This window comes from Prunus avium, chromosome 3 (assembly GCF_965620075.1).
Source record: "Prunus avium chromosome 3, drPruAviu1.hap1.1, whole genome shotgun sequence".
Lineage (NCBI taxonomy): Eukaryota > Viridiplantae > Streptophyta > Magnoliopsida > Rosales > Rosaceae > Prunus > Prunus avium.
Genome location: NC_142286.1, coordinates 33,965,350 through 33,987,677, shown reverse-complemented (window position 1 = coordinate 33,987,677; position 22,328 = coordinate 33,965,350). Strand labels below are relative to the sequence as shown.

The window sequence follows — 22,328 nt, the reverse complement described above, 5'->3', positions numbered from 1 at the left end:
TACTGTACCACATGCAATCATGACTGAGCCTTCATCCATGGCCAAACCAACCTTTTTGTATACAAATAATTTTTTATATATTGTATTCATCAATTTTATGCTAGATCAAGGCCACCTACTTGTAAGTTCATGAATTAAGTCAATGTTTCCTTTAATATTGTTTATACAAGTGATGCTGTGAGAAGGAGGATTCGAACACTAAACCTTAGGTGCATACGTAACTGCTCTAAATTACTTGAGTAACAAGCCCTTTTGTGAATAAATTGTTAGTTACAATAAATGCGGGACAATTTGATGTTACATTCAAATTGGGAAAACACGCGTATGTACAAGACAAGACAAGACAACAAAATTAAGGAAGGTAAACTTTTTTTATTGATTGAATCATAAGAAAGGTAACTTAGAAAGTCAAAAATACAATCAAGGGATGAATTGAAGGAATTAACCAAACAAGACAATAAAAGTCAAAGAAACCCTTTAATGTGCATGAAGAGTGTTGAGGAAGATAATTGAAGACATTTAACAAACAAGAGCAATGAACAAGTTCCCGAATGAAGATGCTACATAATCCAATTTAAAGATATTTTTTTATTAATAATAATAAAAAAGAAGAAGACAAAGATTAGGCATGGAATAATTTCTCAGAGTTTTCTTTTTTTCTTTTTCTCTTTTATCTTCTCTCTTAAGCAACAAATAATTCCAAGAAACGAAGGCGTTTTTCTCGTGTTTCAATAAAAACGCTTTGCCTTTCGAGTACCTGATGGAGTTCCTGCCGTCCATTCAAAGATAAAATCACATGGGTCCCACAAATCGACGGTCAGAAATAGGGACGCGTACGGTTGCTGCCAAAGACGTAGCACACGTTTCGCAGTCCAGAGGCGACGCCAACGTGGATTCCCGCTGCTTCACCACTCCCTATATAATAAGAGGCACTTTCCCGCCGCTCCCTACTAGAGAGAGAGAGAAAGAGAGGATTCGTCTTCGACTCGTATACCCTCACTCAATTAAACCTCGAAACTCGTGATCGCAAAACCCTAACTCGCTCTGCACCACCAATGGAGCTTCGTTCTCGCAAGAGAGTCGCCGGCCCTTCTACCGATGGTAAAGCTTCACACTCGATTACCTTTTCCCTGTGTTGTTTCGTTTAGGATTTGTCATGTTTGGTTACTGAGAAAGTGTATAGGTACAGTGGGAAAATTATTTGAATTTTCTTCCTAGGGATTGAGAGGGATGTGAATTTTGTTTCAGATTTTTGTCTATCCATTCACAAGCTTGATGGTATAACTTAAATACAACTGTCCATATTGGTTTGGCGTTTATTCTGAAAGCAGGAAATGAGCAACATGAGGAAGAGGAAGATATAATCCAGGGCACCGAGAGCTCTGATGAAGATACTTATTTACCGTCTGCGTCTTCTGCTTCTGATAGCGAAGAAGGTAAAATTAATCTTTCGTAACTACTAGAGATGCATAAGAAGTTTCGAAAAGGATTTACTCGAATTCGATTTTGGGGGTCTGGTGGATTTAGATTTTTGTTCTGTTTTCTATGACTACTTCTTTGGCTGAATAATTTTCCCAAATGTTATTTCCTTTAGCAGAATAGTACTTTCATATTGGTTTTGCCCCCTCCCACACTTCTTTATTTTGATATTTTCCTTTGAAATGAGCAATGTCTGTTTATGGAAGGCTGGAGTCTGTTTTCTTGCTGGCTTACGTGTTTTACTGACGTACATTGATATATTGATGCACGTAGGTGAAGAGCACCAACATAATGTTGACTTAAATGATAAACCGAGTGTTATAATCCCTATACCTAAAAATGGGAAGGTGGGGCGAAAGACGGTCAGAGGAGAACCAATTTATGAAGAGAAAGCACACAAATTGACTCAGCAAGCAGTCGAAATTGACTATTTTGGGTTGCACAAGAAAAAAAAGAAAAAGGGTTCTAAAGACAGGGAGGCAAAGCAGCGCTTGAAGTGGAATATCTGGGAAGAGGAGCATGATAATTGGATTGATGACAATGTTACTGAAGATTTTGATCTGGAAAATCAGAATAATTTGATAAGTGAAGTTTCTGAGGCACCATCGGATCTTATTATGCCTTTACTAAGGTACCAAAAGGAATGGTTGGCCTGGGCCCTCAAACAAGAAGAGTCTGAAACTAGAGGAGGAATCCTCGCAGATGAGATGGGAATGGGCAAGACTATACAAGCGATTGCTCTTGTCCTAGCTAAACGTGAAATTAATCGGACATTTAATGAACCAGGTTCCTCCACAAGCTTTCCTGGAATCAAAGGCACCCTCGTAGTTTGTCCTGTGGTTGCCGTGAGCCAATGGGTAAATGAGATAGAGAGGTTTACTTCAAAAGGAAGCACAAAGGTTCTGGTTTATCATGGGGCCAATAGAGAGAAGAGTTCCAAACAGTTCTCGGAATATGATTTTGTCATTACTACATACTCCATTGTTGAGGCCGATTACAGGAAAAACGTGATGCCTCCCAAACAGAAATGCCATTATTGCGGAAAGTTGTTTCATGAGAAGAGACTGTCAGTTCACTTGAAATATTTTTGTGGGCCTCATGCTGTTAGAACTGAGAAGCAGTCTAAGCAACAAAGGAAAAAGCATCTACAATCAATACCACAGAAGACATTTGAGCCTGTTAAAGACAAGATCAGTGGAAGTGCAAGTACTAAGCATGGAGGTTCCAGGAAGAGATCAAAGCTGCACAAGGATAATGATATGGATTCAGAAGATGTTGGACAAGGCTTCAGCAGAGCGAAGTCAGTTTTGCATGCTGTGAAGTGGAACCGCATTATTTTGGATGAGGTGCGTTGCCTTAATTTAGTTGTCGTAGGGTATTGGTGAAAAGATTGTTGCTATGATTATCTTGAAATAAGGAAATAACAATCAATATCTTTCAGCTAATTATAGGTGGAAGTTGCTTTCGCTAAAATTTATATTAATATCATTTTTTCTTCTGATGTAGCTTGATTTATGTTCCGTGTTTTTCTTAGATCCTTTTTTGTTCAATTTATTGTCAGGAAACCTTTTTTTTTTTCAGCACTGATATTGTTCTTTACTTATTTGATCAATGTTCTTTTGAAACAAATGTCTCTAACTTGTTGTTCAAACTTAGGCGCATTATATAAAATCTAGGCGTTGTAATACTGCAAGAGCTGTTCTTGCCTTGGAGTCTTCATACAAATGGGCTCTAAGTGGCACACCCCTTCAGAACCGTGTTGGAGAACTGTACTCTTTGGTAAGTTGTACTTTATTTAGGTATATTGACTATATAGTCAGGCTTTTTTCTGGCCATCTGGCTTATATATTTGCAATTGCATTTGCACAGGTGCGGTTCTTGCAATTAGTCCCCTACTCGTATTACTTGTGCAAAGACTGTGATTGCATAACTCTTGATCATAGGTATGATCTAAAGAATACGTGTAGTTATAACTTGCGTTCCTACATTGTTGGATACATTTTTCCTTGTTAAGACATGTATGACAAGGGAATTCTGTGAATAATTAGTGCTGGTTGCTTGTAAATAAACAATTAACTTCTAGCTCTTGTCACTTATTTATCCTTTTTCCCATTCCTCATAACCATTAAGTTTTTATTTGAGTTATTTTTTGTCTTAAGTGCTTAAATATTTCTACTGTAATACATATTACATACTTGTGACCCTGATGCAGTTCCTCAACACAATGTTCAAATTGCCCTCATAATTCAGTCAGACATTTTTGTTGGTGGAATAAAGTGAGTTTGCAATTTGTTATTCTTTTCTCTTGTTATTTCCTTATATGTTGATTTATTTACAGAAATAATTGTGCTTACATGTGTTGTAACCCTTGAACCTTGCAAGTATGTGGCGACGCCAATACAGTTATATGGAAATCAATTCCGAGGAAAAAGGGCGATGCTATTGCTAAAACAGAAAATTTTAAAGAACATAGTCCTGCGACGAACTAAAAAGGGCAGGGCTGCTGATCTTGCACTTCCTCCTAGAATTGTAAGTTTTGTTTCAACATGACAATGTCTGCATTTCTGAAGTCTAGATTTCTTATGTTCCTTTTCCATTCTGCTACCTATAGGTTTCATTGAGGCGGGACACCTTGGATATCAAAGAACAAGATTATTATGAGTCAGTATATAATGATAGTCAGGCACTATTTAACACGTATGTCACCCTTTTCTTCCTCTGCTTTCCTTCCCCATTTGATAAAATGAGATTTTTGCTTTAGTACTCATTTTGAACTTGCATGCAAATTGCAACTTGCAATTTTAAAGTGGCGACTAATTTTTTATCCTCCATGTTGTAAATATCTTTAGCTCCTTCTCTTATTGTTTTTGGAATTCCTCGTGTTTACATATGTTCAATTTTCAAGTCCTTGGAAATTCTAATTCTGGTGTGAACTTGTTTGTTGAATTGAACTGTGTTCTACTACTTTGGCCTGTACAACGTCTCTGGACAATGCTTTTGCCAATGTTAGCGTGCTAATAGCCATTTATAGTTGTTGGATTTGCTGATTGCATTGGTGTATAATATGTTTCTTCCTTACAGATATGTCAATGATGGAACTGTGATGAATAATTATGCTCACATATTTGATCTTCTCACACGCTTGCGGCAGGTGAGTGTAATTATTGAATGTAAAGTATGCTTTCTCAGTTAAAAACTTAACTCTTGTCTCCTTCTGTTACATTTTTTTTACATAGTTCTTTTTGGCCCATTAGTGCTGTACATGTCTCATTTTTGTTTTACTCTCTACAGTCTGTTGATCACCCTTACCTTGTTGTGTATTCTGCAACTGCTGCACTGAGAAACGAAGGCAGGGTTAATAATGATATCAATGAGCAAGTGTGTGGCATTTGTCATGAACCAGCAGAAGATGCAGTGGTTAGTTGATCTTTTCTTCAAGACTAAATGAATGGCTTTGTCATGCTAAATTGCTTTTTCTTTCTTTCTTTTTGTTGTGCTTTGGACATTTTCGTGACAATAGGATATGTCAATCTGGTCACCATTATAGGTTTGTGATGGAAGGGTGGTTCAGATTCATTGTTCGCTTGTAGATTTGTCATAATGTGTTTTTGCTCTTAGTGTCTATGTTCTGGATTTTTTACTTTGGCAGTGCTCCTAAGAGGAGAGTTTTCTTCATTTATTGTTAAATTGATTTTTGTATTACCTACAACTGCTAGGTATTAGGGAAGTAAATAATCAAAAGTCTATATTGTCCTAGATTTCAAGAGTTTAAATGATTGATTAAGTGGGATAACAGCAAAACATACTTTTGATCTGAAATAGGGGATATGATACTTTAATTTAATTCATCGAATAAGTTTATTTATTATTTGTTACTTTTTGTTTTCAGTGGCCAGTTAAATGCTTAGTAGTGAGTATCCTGCATGTATTTTAAATTCTTCTACTCTGTCGTTGATTTCCTTCTAAAAGTTTCTTTTGATGTTCCAGGTTACTACTTGTCAACATGCCTTTTGCAAGGCTTGCTTGATTGATTTTTCTGCTTCTTTGGGACAAGTCTCATGCCCTGCATGCTCAAAAGTACTTACTGTTGATTTCACTACAAACCTAGGTGCTGCTAATCAGACTACCAAAACTACCATTAAGGGGTTTAGATCCTCAAGTATTTTGAACAGAATTCAGCTTGACAACTTTCAGACTAGTACAAAAATTGAGGCTTTGGTATGTCATTTGATTTACATCATATATCACCATTTTCTTATTCTTCAAGCATTGCTATGCTGGTGATAAGGCCACCGAAATAGGAATTATATGTGACCACCGACTGGGGTGCATCAATGGGTGTTAGGGCCCTTATTGAGAGGTCGTTCTTGAGGCCTGCGAGGGTTTTACATTGACTCATGTCTCAGGTTGGTCCATGAGGATCGTCCTGTCTACTGATAATGATTTTGGTGGTATACTATGAATTTTGGGTCTGGCCGGTGGTGTCTATTGTTGTGTCCACTAAGTCACTTGTCAAGTCATGTGTTGGCAATTCACTGCTCTTTCCTGTGCTAGTTCACAAATTTTTCACTTAGCCAAAAAATATGGAATCATTGGTTTACCATTTTTGTGCCTTAGCTTTCAGCGTTTGTAGTATTGTTTGGGTTACTGGCTAAAAGAACAATAGGGTATAGATAATTCCCAGAGGCATCCTATTTATTTACTTTACACAACCACACACACATATCCTAGTGTTCGCATTATCTTTCTCAACTTGCTTATATGCTTTCTTCACTGCTGACTGCATTATATGGCTCTAGAGGGAAGAAATCAGATGCATGGTTGAAAAGGATGGCTCTGCAAAAGGAATTGTTTTCAGCCAGTTTACGGCATTCTTGGATCTCATTAACTACTCCTTGCAAAAGGTAAAACTATTATCATATAGTACCAGTATTTTCTTATTCTTCAATCTTGCATCAGTTTTCTGTTTGTGCCGTAAGAAAGTACTGGTACTAATTTAAAGAAACCGTTGCAGTCTGGTATCAAGTGTGTCCAGTTAGTTGGAAGCATGACCATGTCCGCAAGGGATAATGCTATAAAGACATTTACCGAGGATCCAGATTGCAGGATTTTCTTAATGAGCTTGAAGGCCGGAGGTGTTGCTCTTAATCTTACCGTTGCATCACATGTGAGTAATGTCTTCTTTCACGGTTTTTACATTCGGCTTTCATGTGGGATATATTGGGAATTAAGCTAGACTCATAAGAGGATCAAGTGATTCAAAGACATCACTGAAAGTTATGTTTTAAACTAGGTTTTTTTGATGGACCCGTGGTGGAACCCGGCTGTTGAGCAGCAAGCCCAAGATAGAATCCACCGAATAGGCCAGTACAAACCCATCAGGTGCACATTTTATGGATGCAGTGTTCATAAAACCTGGGTTTTCTCCCGTTCTTTTAAGAGGTTTAATATTTCATCTACCGTGACAGAATTGTGAGATTTGTAATCGAGAACACAATTGAGGAGAGGATTCTAAAGCTACAGGAGAAAAAGGAGCTAGTGTTCGAGGGGTAAGTCTGATTTGCGCCTTTGTTTCCTCTTCTTTTGGATTGTCTAAGTTTACTGGTTTTACAAATAGTGATCTGACGCTGTCTTCTGTGCCTTCTGCAGTACTATCGGTGGTTCTTCAGATGCCCTCGGAAAGCTAACGGAGGCCGACTTGAAATTCCTCTTTGTCACCTAAGCCGATGTACAATTAACTTGTAATTAATTGGAATAGAAATGTAACATTTTTGGAAGAACTGATTTTGGAGTTTTAGCTATTATACGTAGACCTGTCAATGGATCGGTTTTTATCTGAATTCAATCCGATTCGAATCCTGTGTAATTAATAGGAAATGGATTGGATTTCTCAATCTGATAATTCAATTACAATATGAATCCGGTAATCCAATTATAAATGGATCCGGATATGGATTATAGTTGATCTAATCCGACTTAGTATGAAGTATAATTTAGTTTTTCTATACTTTATTTATATTAATATTTTAGAGTGCTGATTTTCTCACTCCCAAAGAAATGTAAGTGGACAAAAAAAGAGTCGGAAAATCAGCTCTAATATTTTATGTGTAAACAAGTCATTTTGGTTTTATATGCACCAAGAGTACACTTAAAACTAATTTTTATGATAAAATATCAAAATTTGATATAAAAAAGAGATAAATACAATAAAAGAAGGGAGGTGATTTTCCCACTCCTATTTTCTTCACTTACACTCCCTTTTGCTTTTTAATACTTTTTAATCAGTTTTGTTATTTCTTGTTCTCTCTTTCCTATTCTTCTCTTACCCTACAATTCCCTTTAATAAGAAGACATGTACAATCACTTACTAATATTATGAAATAATAAAACTTCGAGACTATTATGCATACCTTGCTCTCTGCATATCTTAGCTCCTAATGACAATTTGAGTAGTAGCATTATTTGGTTCTTCAACCTGTAAACATGTTAGCCCAAAAAATTTATTAACTATTAACTACAACAAAGATAAATAGTGCTCACATACTTGGTAAAAAAACAAAAAAATTGGCTTACAAATACTTACATTTCTATCAATTTCCAAAATTTAATTTTGTTTTTGTTTTATTTTCTATTAACTCTTCTTAATTTCAATTATGAAAACCTTAATGTAAGAGTAAAGGTAAAATTGGAAAGAGAAAGAACCAAGAAGAACAATATTAATTAAAAAGTATTAAAAAGCAAAAGGGAGTGAAAAAATCAGCTCCCTACAAGAATTGGACTACTAATGAAATTTTGATGTTCTGTACATCTCAAAATAAATCCGATCCAAATCCAATTCCTAATGGATATGGATTGATAGATGCAATCCAATAATCCAAATACGACATGAATTCGATAATTCAATTATAAATGGATTCAAATTTAAATTGAGGCATATCCAATCCGTTTACAGGTCTAATTATACATCAGTAAAATCCAGACAGACACCCTTGGGTTAATATAATGAACTTTTTATTAAAATCCCAGTCAACGAAGCCAAAGTAACTAACTGTGGCGCAAGAGAAATTATATTTTTGGATCATCGATCACCCTGTCCTGTAGAGTATTTCCAACTCTCCAATATAAAAAAAACATGGACAAACACACTTTGCCAAAACCATATCGGCTTCAGAATGAGCAGACACGGTGGATATATTGCGTTCTACATTTAGTTCAAAAACAGGATTCACCGGTCGCTCCTTTACACATCAAGGAGGAGTCTGCGAGGGTCTTCCACGACATCTTTTATACGGCGCAAGAAAAGAACAGCTTCTCTTCCATCAATGAGACGGTGATCGTATGTCAATGCAATGTACATCATTGGCCTTGGTACGACATTACCCCCGACAACCATGGGACGGTTCACTATTGAGTGCATACCCAAAATTGCTGACTGTGAAAGGAATAAGTAAATAAATAAATAATCTTGGCTGTGAGGTTCTGCTACGAAGGAGACTTGCCCCAAAAATAAATTTTAAAAAAAGAAAGAGAAAAAGAAAAGAAAGAGTAGGGCAATACCTGCGGAGGGTTGATGATTGGTGTGCTCAAAAGGCTTCCATATACACCACCATTTGATATTGTGAATGTGCCTCCAGCCATTTCATCAATTGATATGGAACCATCAGCTGCCTTCTTAGCCAGAGTATTGATCTCCTTCTCTATCTCAGCAAAGTTCATACCACCAGCATTGCGGACGACTGGAACAACAAGGCCCTGGAATTAAAGAAATTTGACTGTGGTTAGTTCCCATGTGGATATGGAATTCGTCTTGCCAAACAATGAATGGCAGAAAATTATCAACTGCAGTCTGTTAAAAAACAGAATACTAGCATACCTTTGGTGTCCCAACAGCAATGCTGATATCAATGTAATCTCTGTATATGATATCATCCCCATCAATGACAGCATTGACAATGGGCAAGTGCTCAAGTGCACTGACAGCAGCCTAAAACAAATTGATAGAAAACTTATGAATGAGACACGTGCACTGAAGGCTTAGTAATAAAAGACTTCCAATAATTTAATAGCACTTTGCACTTCCTATTTTCATTTGGCAATTAATGACATTACTTTACACAACAACATGCTAAAGCAACATACTTTCACAAAGCCGGACATAAATCCCAATTTCACACCATGCTTTTCAACAAAGGCGTCCTTATAGTCTGAACGGAGCTTCATCAAATTAGTCCTGCATTAAACAGAATTTCAGTTGGCCAACAAAGAGAGCCGTTACATAATATTGTCATTAAAAAAAACTCAACAGATGAGGGAGGGGAAACTCTGGCCACTTTGAAAGTAATGATACAGGGGGTAGCCACTATGGCTGGGGTATTTGAACTTACATGTCAACCTCGTTAAATGTGGTTAACAAAGCAAATGTATTCTGAGAATCTTTCAAGCGTGTTGCCACCCGCTTCCTAAGTCTTGTCATAGGAACCTATTGACGAGAAGACAAGTTTATACTTATTTAAATTCCTTTCTCATCAAGTTTTTTAAAAAAAGTTTTCTTAGATAGACAAGGAAGTCTAAACTTACTCGTCTTTCCCTGTCCTTAGGAGGAAGCTGGGGTTCTGAAGCCACACGTTTAGGTGATGGTGGTGAAGGTGCTCTAGCTTTGGGTTGTGCCGTTGTCTCCTTGACAGGAGCAGGTTCTGCTTTGGGAACTTGCTTTTCTGCACTTTCCTTCTCTTCAGGAGGTTCTGGCTGAGCATCAGACGGGGCAACTTGTTCTATACCTTCACCTGATTTTGAAATGATTGCAATCTTGAAGCCTGGCTCAACGGTCTCACCTTCCTTAGCCACAAACTACTAACAATTACATGTTCAAGGTAAAAATGAAAGATCAGTATACTAAAACCAGAACAACTGATTGTAAGTAGTGATTATAGTGATAATCTTTCAAGGAATTTATACTGTGATGTTGCTAAAGTATTACCTTTTGAATGACACCAGCTTGAGGACTAACTACATCAATTGTCACCTAGTGGTAAACGAGAAATATACATATAAGTCAATACATCGATTTAGTGAAAACCCTTCTCAGTACTTAAGAATTTCTATATTTACAAACAGGAAAAAAATTTGTTTTGAAAAACTACCTTATCAGTTTCAATTTGGGCTATAGGCTCGTCAAGTGCAACTTTGTCACCGGGTTCTGCACAAGTATCATAAGCATGAGTCAAAGGAATTCAAATTATGTATACAGTATAATACACACACACACACAAAGGTTCTCCACCTAAGGTCTCATCAGAATGAGTCTCAAAAGTCGCTTTATGTGTATTAAATACACAGATAGAGATGAAAGAAAGAACTTATGGAGTTAAAGTATCACAAGACAGCTCCAGTAACATACTCTTTAGGAATGTTGCCAAAGTGCCATCGGTAATAGATTCACCCATGAAAGGAACAACTGCTTCTACCAAGTCTCCTGCATAATTTAACAGTTAAAAGTTGAAACATGTCTTATATATATAATATGGACTATACAGAACCAAAAAAGCATGTAAAATGTTAAGACCATTAGATGATAATTGACAGCATATATATACCACTGTCTGAGGAAAATGATCTATTTCTCAATCGGATAAAAGATTCTGTTTGATATAGTGAAGTAGCTTCCCTGCAACAAATAAATAATAGAACATCATTAGAAAAACAAAACTCAGAACAAAAATTGCACGTGTAATTTGGTTCAGGCTAGGGCCAAAATTCTGATTCTCAATCTAGATTAAGGAAGTCCACTGCAGGAAGATGCGGAGTAAATTTAATATTAAAATAAAGAACCTGCTTGTCTTTGAAACATGATCGCCTGCAGAGTAGGAATTTGAACAAATCAATAACACCACCCCAAAGAAAAAACAAAAAGAAATACACAGGTAAAAGGAGCCCCAAAAACACAGGAATTTTACTCATACCTAAAAGAATGTGGTAGCTTGAGCTCTGAACACACTCAAATCCTTTCCCAATAAACAAAGCCTGTTGTAGGTTAAAAGTTATTAGGTGATTCTCCAAAAAAACTACATACGAATACTAATGTACAATGAAAATTTTCTACAATATCAAGGAAATAAGGTTATATGCAATGCCATCATTCAAATACCTCATCAAAGAACCCATTTTTATTTACAAAAATGCAAAGGAGCAACAGAAGCTCTTTTTTTTTTGTACCTCTTTTGGTACAGTCCGATAACAGCTCGGTGTGGACGCTCCATGCCTAACCTTCCACGCTTGTCCCAACACCTGAGACTGTGCATTGAAACATGCATAATCAAATACCAAACTAGAACACAACCTTCAAGTATTGAAACATAGAACAAAGAAAAAAGTGAAACTAAAACTACACAAAGCAAGCACATTTGGAGCAAAATATAGCAATTGATGGCAAAATGACGACAGTTCGATTGCATACCGAAGCTACTTTACGGCGAATAGTCCCCCAAATCATTGTTCTTCAATTCTTCAGAACCAGACCTGAAAGATTCCAATTTTTGACCAAACAGAAAAAAGTGATAAAAAATTACGTCACAAATCAGCACCAGGTAACTGAAATCGCAACTGTATTTCAATAAAATAAAATAAATGCTTGGATTAAGCTATGAGACTCAAAAGGACAGCAGTAGGATATGGAATTTGATTTTATCGATGTGGTCCAAATCTTTGAGCACGTAAATAATGGGTTGAAATGGAAGACTGAGATTGAGATTGAAATTCAACGATGTCATATGAACACGATCATCTAAACCTAAAAATCCAAACTTTTTGGAAGAATTATAACAAATTCATCGACATATTTGAAGAAAAGAAATGACAAAAATAATACTCCGTCCAAAATCATACATCTTTTCTCTTCTATATACAATGATTGAGAGATAAGAGTAACTGTTACCTGGTAGCGAAGTAGGGATCCAAATGCTAAAAATACAGAGACGAAAAAGAAGAAGAAGAAGAAGAATGGAGAGGAAGGAAAGTAAAAATTCCAAACGGAAAATGGTATGAGCTTCTAGCGGCTTTCACGCCGACCATCTAACGTGCGTTTCCATCCTTCTATTTTTCTTTTTTCTTTTTCTTTTTCTTTTTCCCCTATTTTCTTTGGCTTAGGCTTAACAAAAATCAAATAAAATTCACTAATAAAATGTTACTATACTATTTGTTACTAAACTCTTCTTCTCGTTTTTTATATTTTTATATTTTTTATATAAGTTATAGTTTAAATTATTCTAAATTATAGGATTGAAGGGTTTACTAGTTGGCCTAACCCACTTGTTAAGGCTCATTTGAAATTGCTGAAAGTAATTTTTATTATAATAATGTTGAAATTTTTATATGAAATTCAAGTGCATTCTGAAAAAGTTATTGGGAATGCTTATTGAAAAAACACATAGCAGGTACTTCTCTAGAAATTGTTTCTATGACCTATAAACACTTCTAAATATTTTTGTCAAACGCTGTAAGAAGCGTTTTTTGTTATCAGAAATTGTTTTTAGCTCTTTCATAAGCACTTCCAACCATGCTCTTAATCTTTATAGGATTTAACCCTTTATGTCCAAAAAAATTATCACTCTTGAATTTAAAATGTTTTAATAAATAATTAAACTTTTGAGTTAGTGGATGAATGGTAGCATAATAGGTCGAACCTATATTCTGGTTTTATATAAAGAGAAATCCATATTCTTTTTAATTCAAGGGAAGGGAAGGCAAAAGTTGAACTTGTGCTATGAATGTAGAATGTAGATGTTGAAGTCCTCACATATAACTTATATAATAAGGAAATATATTGTTTTTAAAGAAAAGCAAATATACAAACAATTATTATGTATTTTAATAAATAAAAAAAAGCTTATCATGCTTCGTATGGAAAATTTATATAAAAATGTTAAGTATACAATCAACCAACTAAAAATGGTATTTAGAAGTTTTTCTCTTCATGATTTCTTAAATTTGAAGCTCACTCTCAAAATAAATTTTCAATTCAGAATTCAAGTACTATTATCTATAAAAAAAACCTAGCTTTATTTATTAGGGAGATTGTCTAATAAGTATTTTATAGAGTGCTGCTAAACGAACCCTAAAATTAACTGAGTACATCTAAGTACACCCTAATATTTTAATTAAAATATAAAATTAACTAAGTACACCCTATGGAACTACCAAAAATACCCATAATAATACTTGTAACATTACTTTATAGTTGATTTTCAGCTTGACTTTTTTAATAATGTTTATAAATCTTTGACTTTTCATATGGATTTATGCTTCTACTAAAATTGTTGACACTTTTTTTGCAATTCCAACTTCTTGCAATCACCACCTCTTTCGTTAAAAACACAAATGGACAAATGGGAAATTAAGCACAAATTATCTCATAACATTTTTTGTGCTAGAAGAAGCCAAATGACCAAAAAGCCATCATAATTATTATATTTATGTTACAAAACAAGAACTGCCAATGGTATAATGAAAATTAAAATAATAATTAATGTCACTAATATGATGCTTCACAAAACTACTCATAACACTTTTTTTCTTTGGAGGGTTTGAACTTTGATCAAGCTTATGTATTGTCTTGCTATCTAATTCCACAACTTTTTTATTCCTAAATTGGCCACCCCTCTCACAACAAAATAGAATTCGACCGGTGATAAACACATAATTATTACAATTTCTACCCCTAATCTATATTTGTTAGTACTTTGTTTTATTGATTTTTGCGCCAATTAGAATGTTCCATTGCATTTTATGAATCCATTTGCACTTCATTAAAATATAGGCTAATTCATTTGAATTCTCTATTTGGTAGCTCTCTCTTTGAAATGGCACCCAAACTCTTATCAATTGGGCAATAATTGTTACATTCTATTCTAATATCATGATTTTATATAGGTGCATGTTGGAGCTATTAAGGAGAAAGAATGCATGCATGTGAAGCAAAAAGAAAAGAAAGAAAAGAAATGAAGCCAATTCCAGTCCATTTCCGAAAGTCAACTTGTAAGGCCCAAAACGTACACTTATACTACTCATATGGGAATACATTCTTCATAAAAGTTGTTCCAATGGGTGTCTATTATGACATATCCAAATTTGAGCCCTATTGGATACATATTGAAACCTCAGGCCTTCCTACACCAAGCCTGGTTCAGAAGAATCGTTTTTTCCAGCAACCAAAAGAAAACCCACATGGGTTGGCAGCAAAAGGCAGCCATAATTGAACACCTTTGAAAACCCATGTGAAGAAAGCTTAAGGTGCAGCAGCTAAAGAATTGAAAAGAATGCATGAAGTGCCACACATGCCAAAAGAAGAAAGGAAAAGAAGTATGGGATGGAAGCAAACAAAAAAGAATTGATTCCAACCACACTAACTTAGACAAGATGAAGTGGGAGTTATGGATTGTATTGGAATAGGAATGGTGGTGTTGGAATTCATCATGATGTTCCTCCCTCTTAGCCCTATAAATAAAGAAGTCTTCAAGCTTCAAAAACACACACCAAGCTCACAATCTTCTCTTGAGCTCTCTCTCCTTCCTCCAATTCTTCTAGTTCTAAATTTCTGTTTTAGTTTTATTTTATGGGGAACTAACTCCCTAGTTAAGGCTAGGGGGAAAGCTTTTAATATGAGTGTGTAATTTTTATTAGTTTGATCCAAACTTAAGCTTTAATGTGAATTTGTAGTTTTTGTTCAAATGGAATTTGTAGTTTTCTTTTTAATTAATTGATGAATGTTTGATAATCTATTTCATGGGTTCAATCATGTTTTTCCCATTGTGTAGTAAAAACTTTTATGCTTTTAAAAGAGAAGAGAATTACTAAAGATTAATAGAATTTTGATGAAGATTATTTTTTGATAGTTTGTTGCCAATGGTACAAGTTATGCTTAGAATACTTCTAAAGGAAATTAAAAAGAGCTTTAATTATTTTGAACAACTACATTGGAAAATATTTTGTGGATCAAATTATTAAGAGTTGCATGTTTATGTTAAAGTGGAACCCCAATGCCTTAGTGTTTTAGTCAATTGAATTTTCTTTAAATCAAATCTTGCATAAATCTACTTCTCAATCACACTTGTTCTTTTTCATCTCTGTTATTTTCTTTACACCACTCTCTGTGGAAACAACACTTGGACTTCTGAGCTACATGTTCGGTTCATTTTTACACATGATTTTTCATGTTATTCACCCACTATTTTGAGTTAGTTCTTGACATTTTATAGCTTTTTACTTCCTTTTTGTGTTTTCTTAGATTTTACCTTGGTTGGAATGAAAATGAGCTAAAAGTGCATTATTGGTTATAAACTTTGTTTTTGTTCATTTTCGTAGGTCAACTTCTTGGCCTGGGATCAACATGCTCTGGTGCTCGGATGAGGTCATGATCTTCATGAGACTTGTTCCAATGGATGTTAACTACAACATATCCAAATTTGAGCTCCATTGGACAAGTATTGCCTATCCAACCAATCCAGCATGTTACCACAGCTCTGGAAATCCGGAATTGGCCAGCTTTTACCTCCATTGTGTTATCTTGATTATTCTTGTTACCATAGCACTTGGTAACAAGAATTTACCTTAGTAGATGAGAAATTTTCTGAAGCATTTGGCATCTTTGTGAGGACAAGGCTTCATCATTTGCAAGGGGACAAGAAGACAATGGGTGAAGACTTTGCATTAGAATACTAAAAGTAAAAGCTGGAAAGGAGGAGAGAGGGAAGCAAAAGGGAATTGCAATCTGAAGTTGGGGAGCCTTTTGAACGTGGGGAAGGAAGTCATTAAAGAGATTACACAGAGGAGAGCAGATTTTGGAGAGCTTGGAGCTTGGAGAAGGCCAAGGTGCAGCCAAGCTAAGTGGAGAAGAAAGCTTCCACCATTGATGACCTTGAAGCTTTGATCATTTTCTCAAAATCTGTAAACTCTTTCTAATTTTATTTTGAGTTTGTATTTGGAATGAGTATGAGCAACTAAACTCCATAGCTAGGGCTTAGGTTGAAGCCCTAAACATGATTACCTTATTGTTTTGATACTTGAATGTATGAATTTCTAGATATTGTTGATGAATTCCAATTCACCAAATTAATCTATCCTTGATGTGTGTTTTTCCTTGGTTGGCCATCTTTGAAAGCATGCTTCTTGAGATTGTTGGGATTATGTGTATCTTCATGTTATCCTAAGCAACAAATGGATGAAGTAAGAATCATCCATGTGAATTGGTTTCTTGAATACCTAATGTAAACACCATGCTATTAGGGTTCTTGTGATGTTCATATTCTCTTTGAACTTAATGGGTTTTTCTTGTAATTGAATCAAAGTACTAAGCACACCTAGATTCGATTATAGGGAAGGCACAAGTATTGTAGCACTCGTACTGCACTTTACGTACATTAGGGAGAATCAATGCGTCTTGAGCCACTCGTACTGGTCTTGATTGCGAACATCTTCAACAACACGTTTAGAGTTCATCACTTGAGTATCCATGAACATTGGTAGAATTGTTTACGGTGGATTCCGAAACCCTAGTGTTTGTTACATCTTGATTCCACTCTTTGATAATTCATCTCTGCCATTCTCATTAAATTTCAAAGTCCATTTACTTTCATGCAATAGAAATAGGTCACATCAAACAAATCAAAACCCCCCCCCCCCCCCAAATGTGTGTGTGAGTTGCGTGTTCGACACGTTTTGTGTCTTTGTTACTGTTTTTATTTGTTTCCGTAATTGTTTTGGACTTTTGGTCCGCGTTGTGTTCTTCCATTTTCTGTGCTGAATCCAACCGTATAAAGAACGTGAATTTTGGACGTATGGTTGGAAAGTTATAGGCAAAACACTGGACAGAGGTCGAAACGGAAAAAACAGAGAAAACGACTCTGCCCAAGAACGACCGGTCGCTAGTGTCTCACGACCGGTCGCTCAGCACATAATTTTGAAGTTTCGACTCTGTACTAAAACGACCGGTCGCTCTTACCTCACGACCGGTCGCTGGTCACTGTTCACAGCACATTTCCTTTTTTGTTTTGTTTGTTTCTTTTACATTTCTTTACTTTCTTTTTAGTTTCAAATTTGCATTTGTGCATTGTGGTGTGTTAATTAAGTGTTCTCTTTGTACTCGAATTAGAACTTATAGGAAACCGACAAGTTCTTCGTGGGATCGACCCCGTACTTACATAATCTATACTTCGATAGATTCGTGCACTTGCGGGTATTTTTAATTGGTTGTTTGCACATTAATTTGTGTCCTTTTAGGAATGCAACACTACACTACTATACGACACCTTCCCTTAGGTTTTGCAAAGTGGTACGAACAACCGGTCTTGAATTTACCAGCTCCTCCAATATCAAACCTTTTAATGATAATCACAAAGCCATTCCTTTTCCCTTGTTCACAAGTTCATCTTATTAATGCATCACGACTAACAAATATCTGTAAAATCACTAATAATTAAATTAATGTATGCAATTATAAAATAAATATATAAATATTCATTAATTGACCTTGTTTGTGATAAATTCGTTTCTGTAGTCTAAAACACATTGTTTATTGATGTTGGTGTCTTGCTTAGATACATCTTCTGGATGTTGTTAAAAAAAAAAAAAAAAAACCTCATATTCGTCATTGTTCGGTAAACACGCTTTAGCCTAAACCAAAAAAACAATAATCAAAGTTAATACCTCTTTTGATGACTCCCTCAAAATGTATGAAGCATCCAATCCAAAATTTCAAAAGTAACCCAATTTGCAAATCTGCATAATTTCAAAAGTACAAAAGAGTTTTGAAACTCCTTAGGATAGGAATCCAAATACATAAATAAATAAATAAGCAATTCAAATGGAACATTACTTTACAGTGTAAAGGCTAATGAGGGCCATAATTCCTGAGCTATGCCTCAGGCCCACGACATAAGAGAAAATTTCACCATATGAGGAGGAAATAGAATCTAATAATAAATGAACTCATTTATATGAAGTTTTGTCATGAAACAATAAACTAAAATAAAATTTCACCATGTATACAAGCTTATATGCAAAATTAAAGACTAATTGGATTCTAAAGTGTACAGAATAGATTGAAACCTTCATGTTATTTACTCACATCAAGAAACAGCAAGGCTACTTTTTAAGCTGTTCAATCAATATGCAGAACTAGTCGACATTAACAACAACCAAGTCAAAAGCACCCTTCTAAAAGTTGTCCAACCTCGAGTAAATGTGTCACCGAACTAAAGGCTGCTTTTTAAGTTGTCCAATCCAAGTTGCCAAGAAATAATTCTGAGAAGAAAGAAGGAAGGCTTCATCTGCTCCAAGCCATTCTGACTCGCGGATCACAAAGATGGGCACCAAGTAATCTCTTGATTAGGGTTGAATATAGTTAATAGGGTATACTTAGTAAAATTATATTTGTATCACAATTCCATATATCCATTTTGGTCATTTTATATTAGAGTTGTTGGCGCTAAAACTAGATGGGTAGTAAGTAGGTCAACTTAAAGATGAGGTGGATGCTGAAGGTGAGGACCCTCAGTATGTAAGAGCATTCGGTAAGTAAATGGACATGCATACAGAAGACAAATGTACGTGGTTCACCCGAATGATGGGCTACGTCCACAGAGAAGTATGTTTTCATTATGATAATGTGTGTATACATTGTACATAGGGTTAGACCCAAGGGGAAGAGGAAGAATACCGAAGGTTGAAGGCAGATGCTGAAGGCCGAAGGCTGAGGATCTGGCTGATGGCCGATGATCCGTGGGCTTGTAAATGGGCTCATGGGTAAACCTATAGGGCCCCAGTAGCCTGCCCAACTCCTCTTTTCTTTCTCCTCCCTTTCTTGAAGGGGAGAGGTCTCCTTTTATAAAGAAGGGAGAGTCTCCTCCTCTTGTGTTTTGTCGATGTGGGACTCCCTTCCCTTTGGCTTGGGAGTGTTTGGGAGTGCTTGGCCAGATATTGTACAAACAAGAGTAAATCAGTAATTCAATAAATACTTTTATAGTAGGATGTACTCAGTTAATTTTAGGGTTCATTTAGTAGCACTCATTTCATATTAAGAATTGGTAACAAACTTCTAATCTAGGTGGTTGGATTGCATTCATTAAATGTGTTGTTAATCTCATAGATGCAATTCAATGACCGAAATTAAAAGTATGTAACCAATCATTAACTTAAATACTTATTTGAGAATGTCTCTTATTTATTATGAACAATATACCTAGTTTTTAAAAGAAAAAAGTAAACAAACACCGCCTATATTTTGAACCAAACAAAAAATAAAGTTTCATTCAATTGAATTGAACCAAACACCGCCACCTACTCATTTCTTGATTGGAGCGGTTCATTTTCTTCTTTAAATGTCATTTGTTTTCTCTCTCCTCTCTCTGTCTCTCTCTGTCTCTCTCTCTATCTCTCTATCTCTCTATCTCTCTCTCTCTCCACTCTAGCAACCCTTCAAGAAGACCTAGGCTCCACTCTCACACCCACTCTCAACTGCACTGCCTCTTTGTTTCACATTTTCTCTCCCAAAGTTTGAGCTTCACTTCCTGGTAAGGGTTTGCAATTTTTATTTTATTTTATTTTATAAATGTTTCTTATGTTGCTTTCCTTGATCTTGATTTATGATCTGTGATGTTTGATTGTGTTTTTCTTTATATTTGAATCCATTTATTTTGTTTAATTTCTTTCTTGATCCATGCTGTTGTGTAAATTTTCTATTTTGATTTCATTTAAGAGTTTATTTAGAAAAATTTATCCAAAGAGTTGAGAAACGCAACGTTCTTTGCTCGTATTTCGTGAAATTCTCTCTATAGCTCTCTGTTTCTATGCTTGAGTTGAAATCTGAAGACCGAAGGGTAAGATGCGATAAATTCATGTTATCAAAACCACAAATTTATGCAAAATGGTAGATCTTTCGAAATGTCGTCATTTAGTTTGTAATCTGTTTATATTGAGATGCTTCAACTTTTCTACTAATATATTATGATTTTTGGAAACAAACTTAATGAGTTGGTTCAATGCTTCGGTATTGTTATTTTTATTGAACAGAGTGCATATCTAAGTTATCTTCTGTTCTCATTCTTACTCCTTGTTCGTATTATTACATTCATGGCTTACTGATAACAAGCACCAAAGCACCTCAATCTGTTCAAAGAAACAAACAGATTTTTTTTACTAAAAGTACCTCAATTTTTCAGTGTTTCAGCTCTAGAGTTTGGAGTGAAGATGTTGCAGCTGCTATACGGGGTCATTTTCGGGGAAATGTTCCTGATTTTGACCTTGTTGTTTAAGAGCCCTCTGAGGAAGCTTGTGATCCTGGCCCTGGATAAGATGAAGCGAGGGAAGGGCCCAGTGATGGTGAAGACGGTCGCTGGGACTGTATTTGCTGTTCTCCTGGCCGGCGTCTACAATCTGGTTGACATCAAGAAGCGAACCATTGAGTCTGGGGTGCTCAACCCTACGGATGAGGTTCTCATGTCCTTGAAAATGCTTGAAATCTCTCTCATGGGTATTTTTCTTAAACTTTTAAGATTAGTTTTCAAAAACTGGAATCTGGCTTATATATTGCGAATCTAGCTTTTCATCTTCTTCTTCTGTTTTTTAGTTATTGGAATTGGGTGTACTTGTTATGAGTTCTCTCTTTAACTGTTAAGTGTATTCCATGTGACAAGTTGGTGCTCTCTTGATGGTTGAGCTCATATTTCATGAAACTGGGAAGAAATGGATTGATTATTCGTATGGAGAGTTCATAGCTAGCATATGAAGCATCTGCTTTGCCCTTAGTGTTTGACTTTCATCGGCTTGAGCATGAAACATATTGGTTCAACCAGTTATGAAGTTGAGTTGGGTCTCAAACAGCAGAAGTTTTGGTTGCTTGTTTGCCAATATTGTCCAATATTATAGATTTGCTTCTTTTAACTTTGTGAACTGTCTTCCCTGTCGGAAGAAGAAATGTTGCCTATGGAATACATAAATGTCTTCGGACATATGGTTGCCTTCGGAATGTCTCCTTTTTGTTAGGAAAACTTTTGGTTATCTGATGCAATGGCTATTAAGATATCTTTTTAAAAGACATCTTAATGGCCCCTGCATCAGATTACCAAAGTTTTTGCTCATGTTATTTATAATTTGAGTAATTTCTGTTTAGGGTAATGGTATATTAGCTATCATACTGGTCATTGTATTTTATTATATTATTCGTTTGATTCATATCCTTCAAAACTGACTTCAGTCTTATCAAATGCAGGGTTTTTAATTTTTCTTGCACTGATGTTAGATAGATTGCACCATTACATAAGAGAACTTCGATTCCTCAGGAAGGCCATGGATGCTGCAAAAAAACAAAGCCAAAGTATTCAAGAGGAGAAAAATGGAAGTTCAGAGCAACTTAAGACCTTGGCACAAGAGAATGACACATTGAGGACAAAGATAAAGAATCTGGAATCTGAATATGAGACAAAAGCAAAGAAGGCGAAGGCGGCGGGAAGTGAGGTAGAGGCCCTAAGAAAGCAATCTGAAGGACTCCTTATGGAATATGACCGCTTGCTGGCAGACAACCAAAACCTCCGGAGCCAGTTAACATCGATTGAGCAAAGCACACCCCACTCTGATGACAAAAAGAACACATAAGGGAGTGGTTACTTGGTAAAAATTCAGTCATCTTTGTCAATATCTAGCTCTATGAGGGTACTTTAATTCTGGGATTGAAACAGAAAAGAATATGACTGCAGTTATGAAATGGGACCAATACTTATATATAGTCAAATGATGCAAGAATTTTGTTAAATTTTTGGTTCTCTTAGATAAAGATTGCTGTGTGATATGCGTTTTAAATAGGT

General features: G+C 35.7%; 3 protein-coding genes across 3 annotated transcripts; 2 read left to right on the top strand and 1 right to left on the bottom strand.

Moving 5' to 3' along the window:
* The first annotated feature begins 918 nt into the window (after positions 1–918).
* Positions 919–7,444, top strand: LOC110764286 (Helicase protein with RING/U-box domain-containing protein). The gene is made up of 16 exons (XM_021967214.2): positions 919–1,101; positions 1,332–1,436; positions 1,753–2,825; positions 3,136–3,258; positions 3,349–3,422; positions 3,692–3,755; positions 3,862–4,008; positions 4,091–4,176; positions 4,561–4,630; positions 4,771–4,896; positions 5,467–5,697; positions 6,279–6,383; positions 6,494–6,646; positions 6,773–6,861; positions 6,948–7,028; positions 7,129–7,444. Exons 1-16 carry the CDS (start codon positions 1,056–1,058, stop codon positions 7,199–7,201), a joined length of 2,646 nt encoding a protein of 881 aa, XP_021822906.1. The 5' UTR covers positions 919–1,055; the 3' UTR covers positions 7,202–7,444.
* Positions 7,445–8,377: 933 nt separating this feature from the next.
* Positions 8,378–12,566, bottom strand: LOC110764273 (dihydrolipoyllysine-residue succinyltransferase component of 2-oxoglutarate dehydrogenase complex 2, mitochondrial-like). The gene is made up of 15 exons (XM_021967200.2): positions 12,410–12,566; positions 11,933–11,994; positions 11,692–11,769; positions 11,439–11,499; positions 11,308–11,332; positions 11,073–11,143; positions 10,877–10,951; positions 10,620–10,675; positions 10,457–10,501; positions 10,057–10,326; positions 9,864–9,958; positions 9,619–9,709; positions 9,353–9,463; positions 9,037–9,231; positions 8,378–8,911 (listed from the first exon to the last, which is right to left on the bottom strand). Exons 2-15 carry the CDS (start codon positions 11,966–11,968, stop codon positions 8,720–8,722), a joined length of 1,401 nt encoding a protein of 466 aa, XP_021822892.2. The 5' UTR covers positions 11,969–11,994; positions 12,410–12,566; the 3' UTR covers positions 8,378–8,719.
* A 7,299-nt stretch (positions 12,567–19,865) lies between these two features.
* Positions 19,866–22,276, top strand: LOC110764282 (uncharacterized). The gene is made up of 3 exons (XM_021967209.2): positions 19,866–20,039; positions 20,688–20,998; positions 21,737–22,276. Exons 2-3 carry the CDS (start codon positions 20,716–20,718, stop codon positions 22,117–22,119), a joined length of 666 nt encoding a protein of 221 aa, XP_021822901.2. The 5' UTR covers positions 19,866–20,039; positions 20,688–20,715; the 3' UTR covers positions 22,120–22,276.
* The last annotated feature ends 52 nt before the right edge of the window (positions 22,277–22,328 follow it).

Excerpts from the sequence above, each read along its gene's own strand:
- LOC110764282 (XM_021967209.2), top strand. The coding sequence starts at position 20,716 with ATGTTGCAGCTGCTATACGGGGTCATTTTCGGGGAAATGTTCCTGATT. Across the intron at positions 20,999-21,736 it reads GCTTGAAATCTCTCTCATGG|GGTTTTTAATTTTTCTTGCA; the intron begins GTATTTTTCTTA and ends TATCAAATGCAG.
- LOC110764273 (XM_021967200.2), bottom strand. The coding sequence starts at position 11,968 with ATGATTTGGGGGACTATTCGCCGTAAAGTAGCTTCG. Across the intron at positions 10,676-10,876 it reads TTTGGCAACATTCCTAAAGA|AACCCGGTGACAAAGTTGCA; the intron begins GTATGTTACTGG and ends ATACTTGTGCAG. Across the intron at positions 8,912-9,036 it reads CAATCATCAACCCTCCGCAG|TCAGCAATTTTGGGTATGCA; the intron begins GTATTGCCCTAC and ends TTCCTTTCACAG.
- LOC110764286 (XM_021967214.2), top strand. The coding sequence starts at position 1,056 with ATGGAGCTTCGTTCTCGCAAGAGAGTCGCCGGCCCTTCTACCGATG. Across the intron at positions 6,384-6,493 it reads TTAACTACTCCTTGCAAAAG|TCTGGTATCAAGTGTGTCCA; the intron begins GTAAAACTATTA and ends AAACCGTTGCAG. Across the intron at positions 7,029-7,128 it reads AAGGAGCTAGTGTTCGAGGG|TACTATCGGTGGTTCTTCAG; the intron begins GTAAGTCTGATT and ends TGCCTTCTGCAG.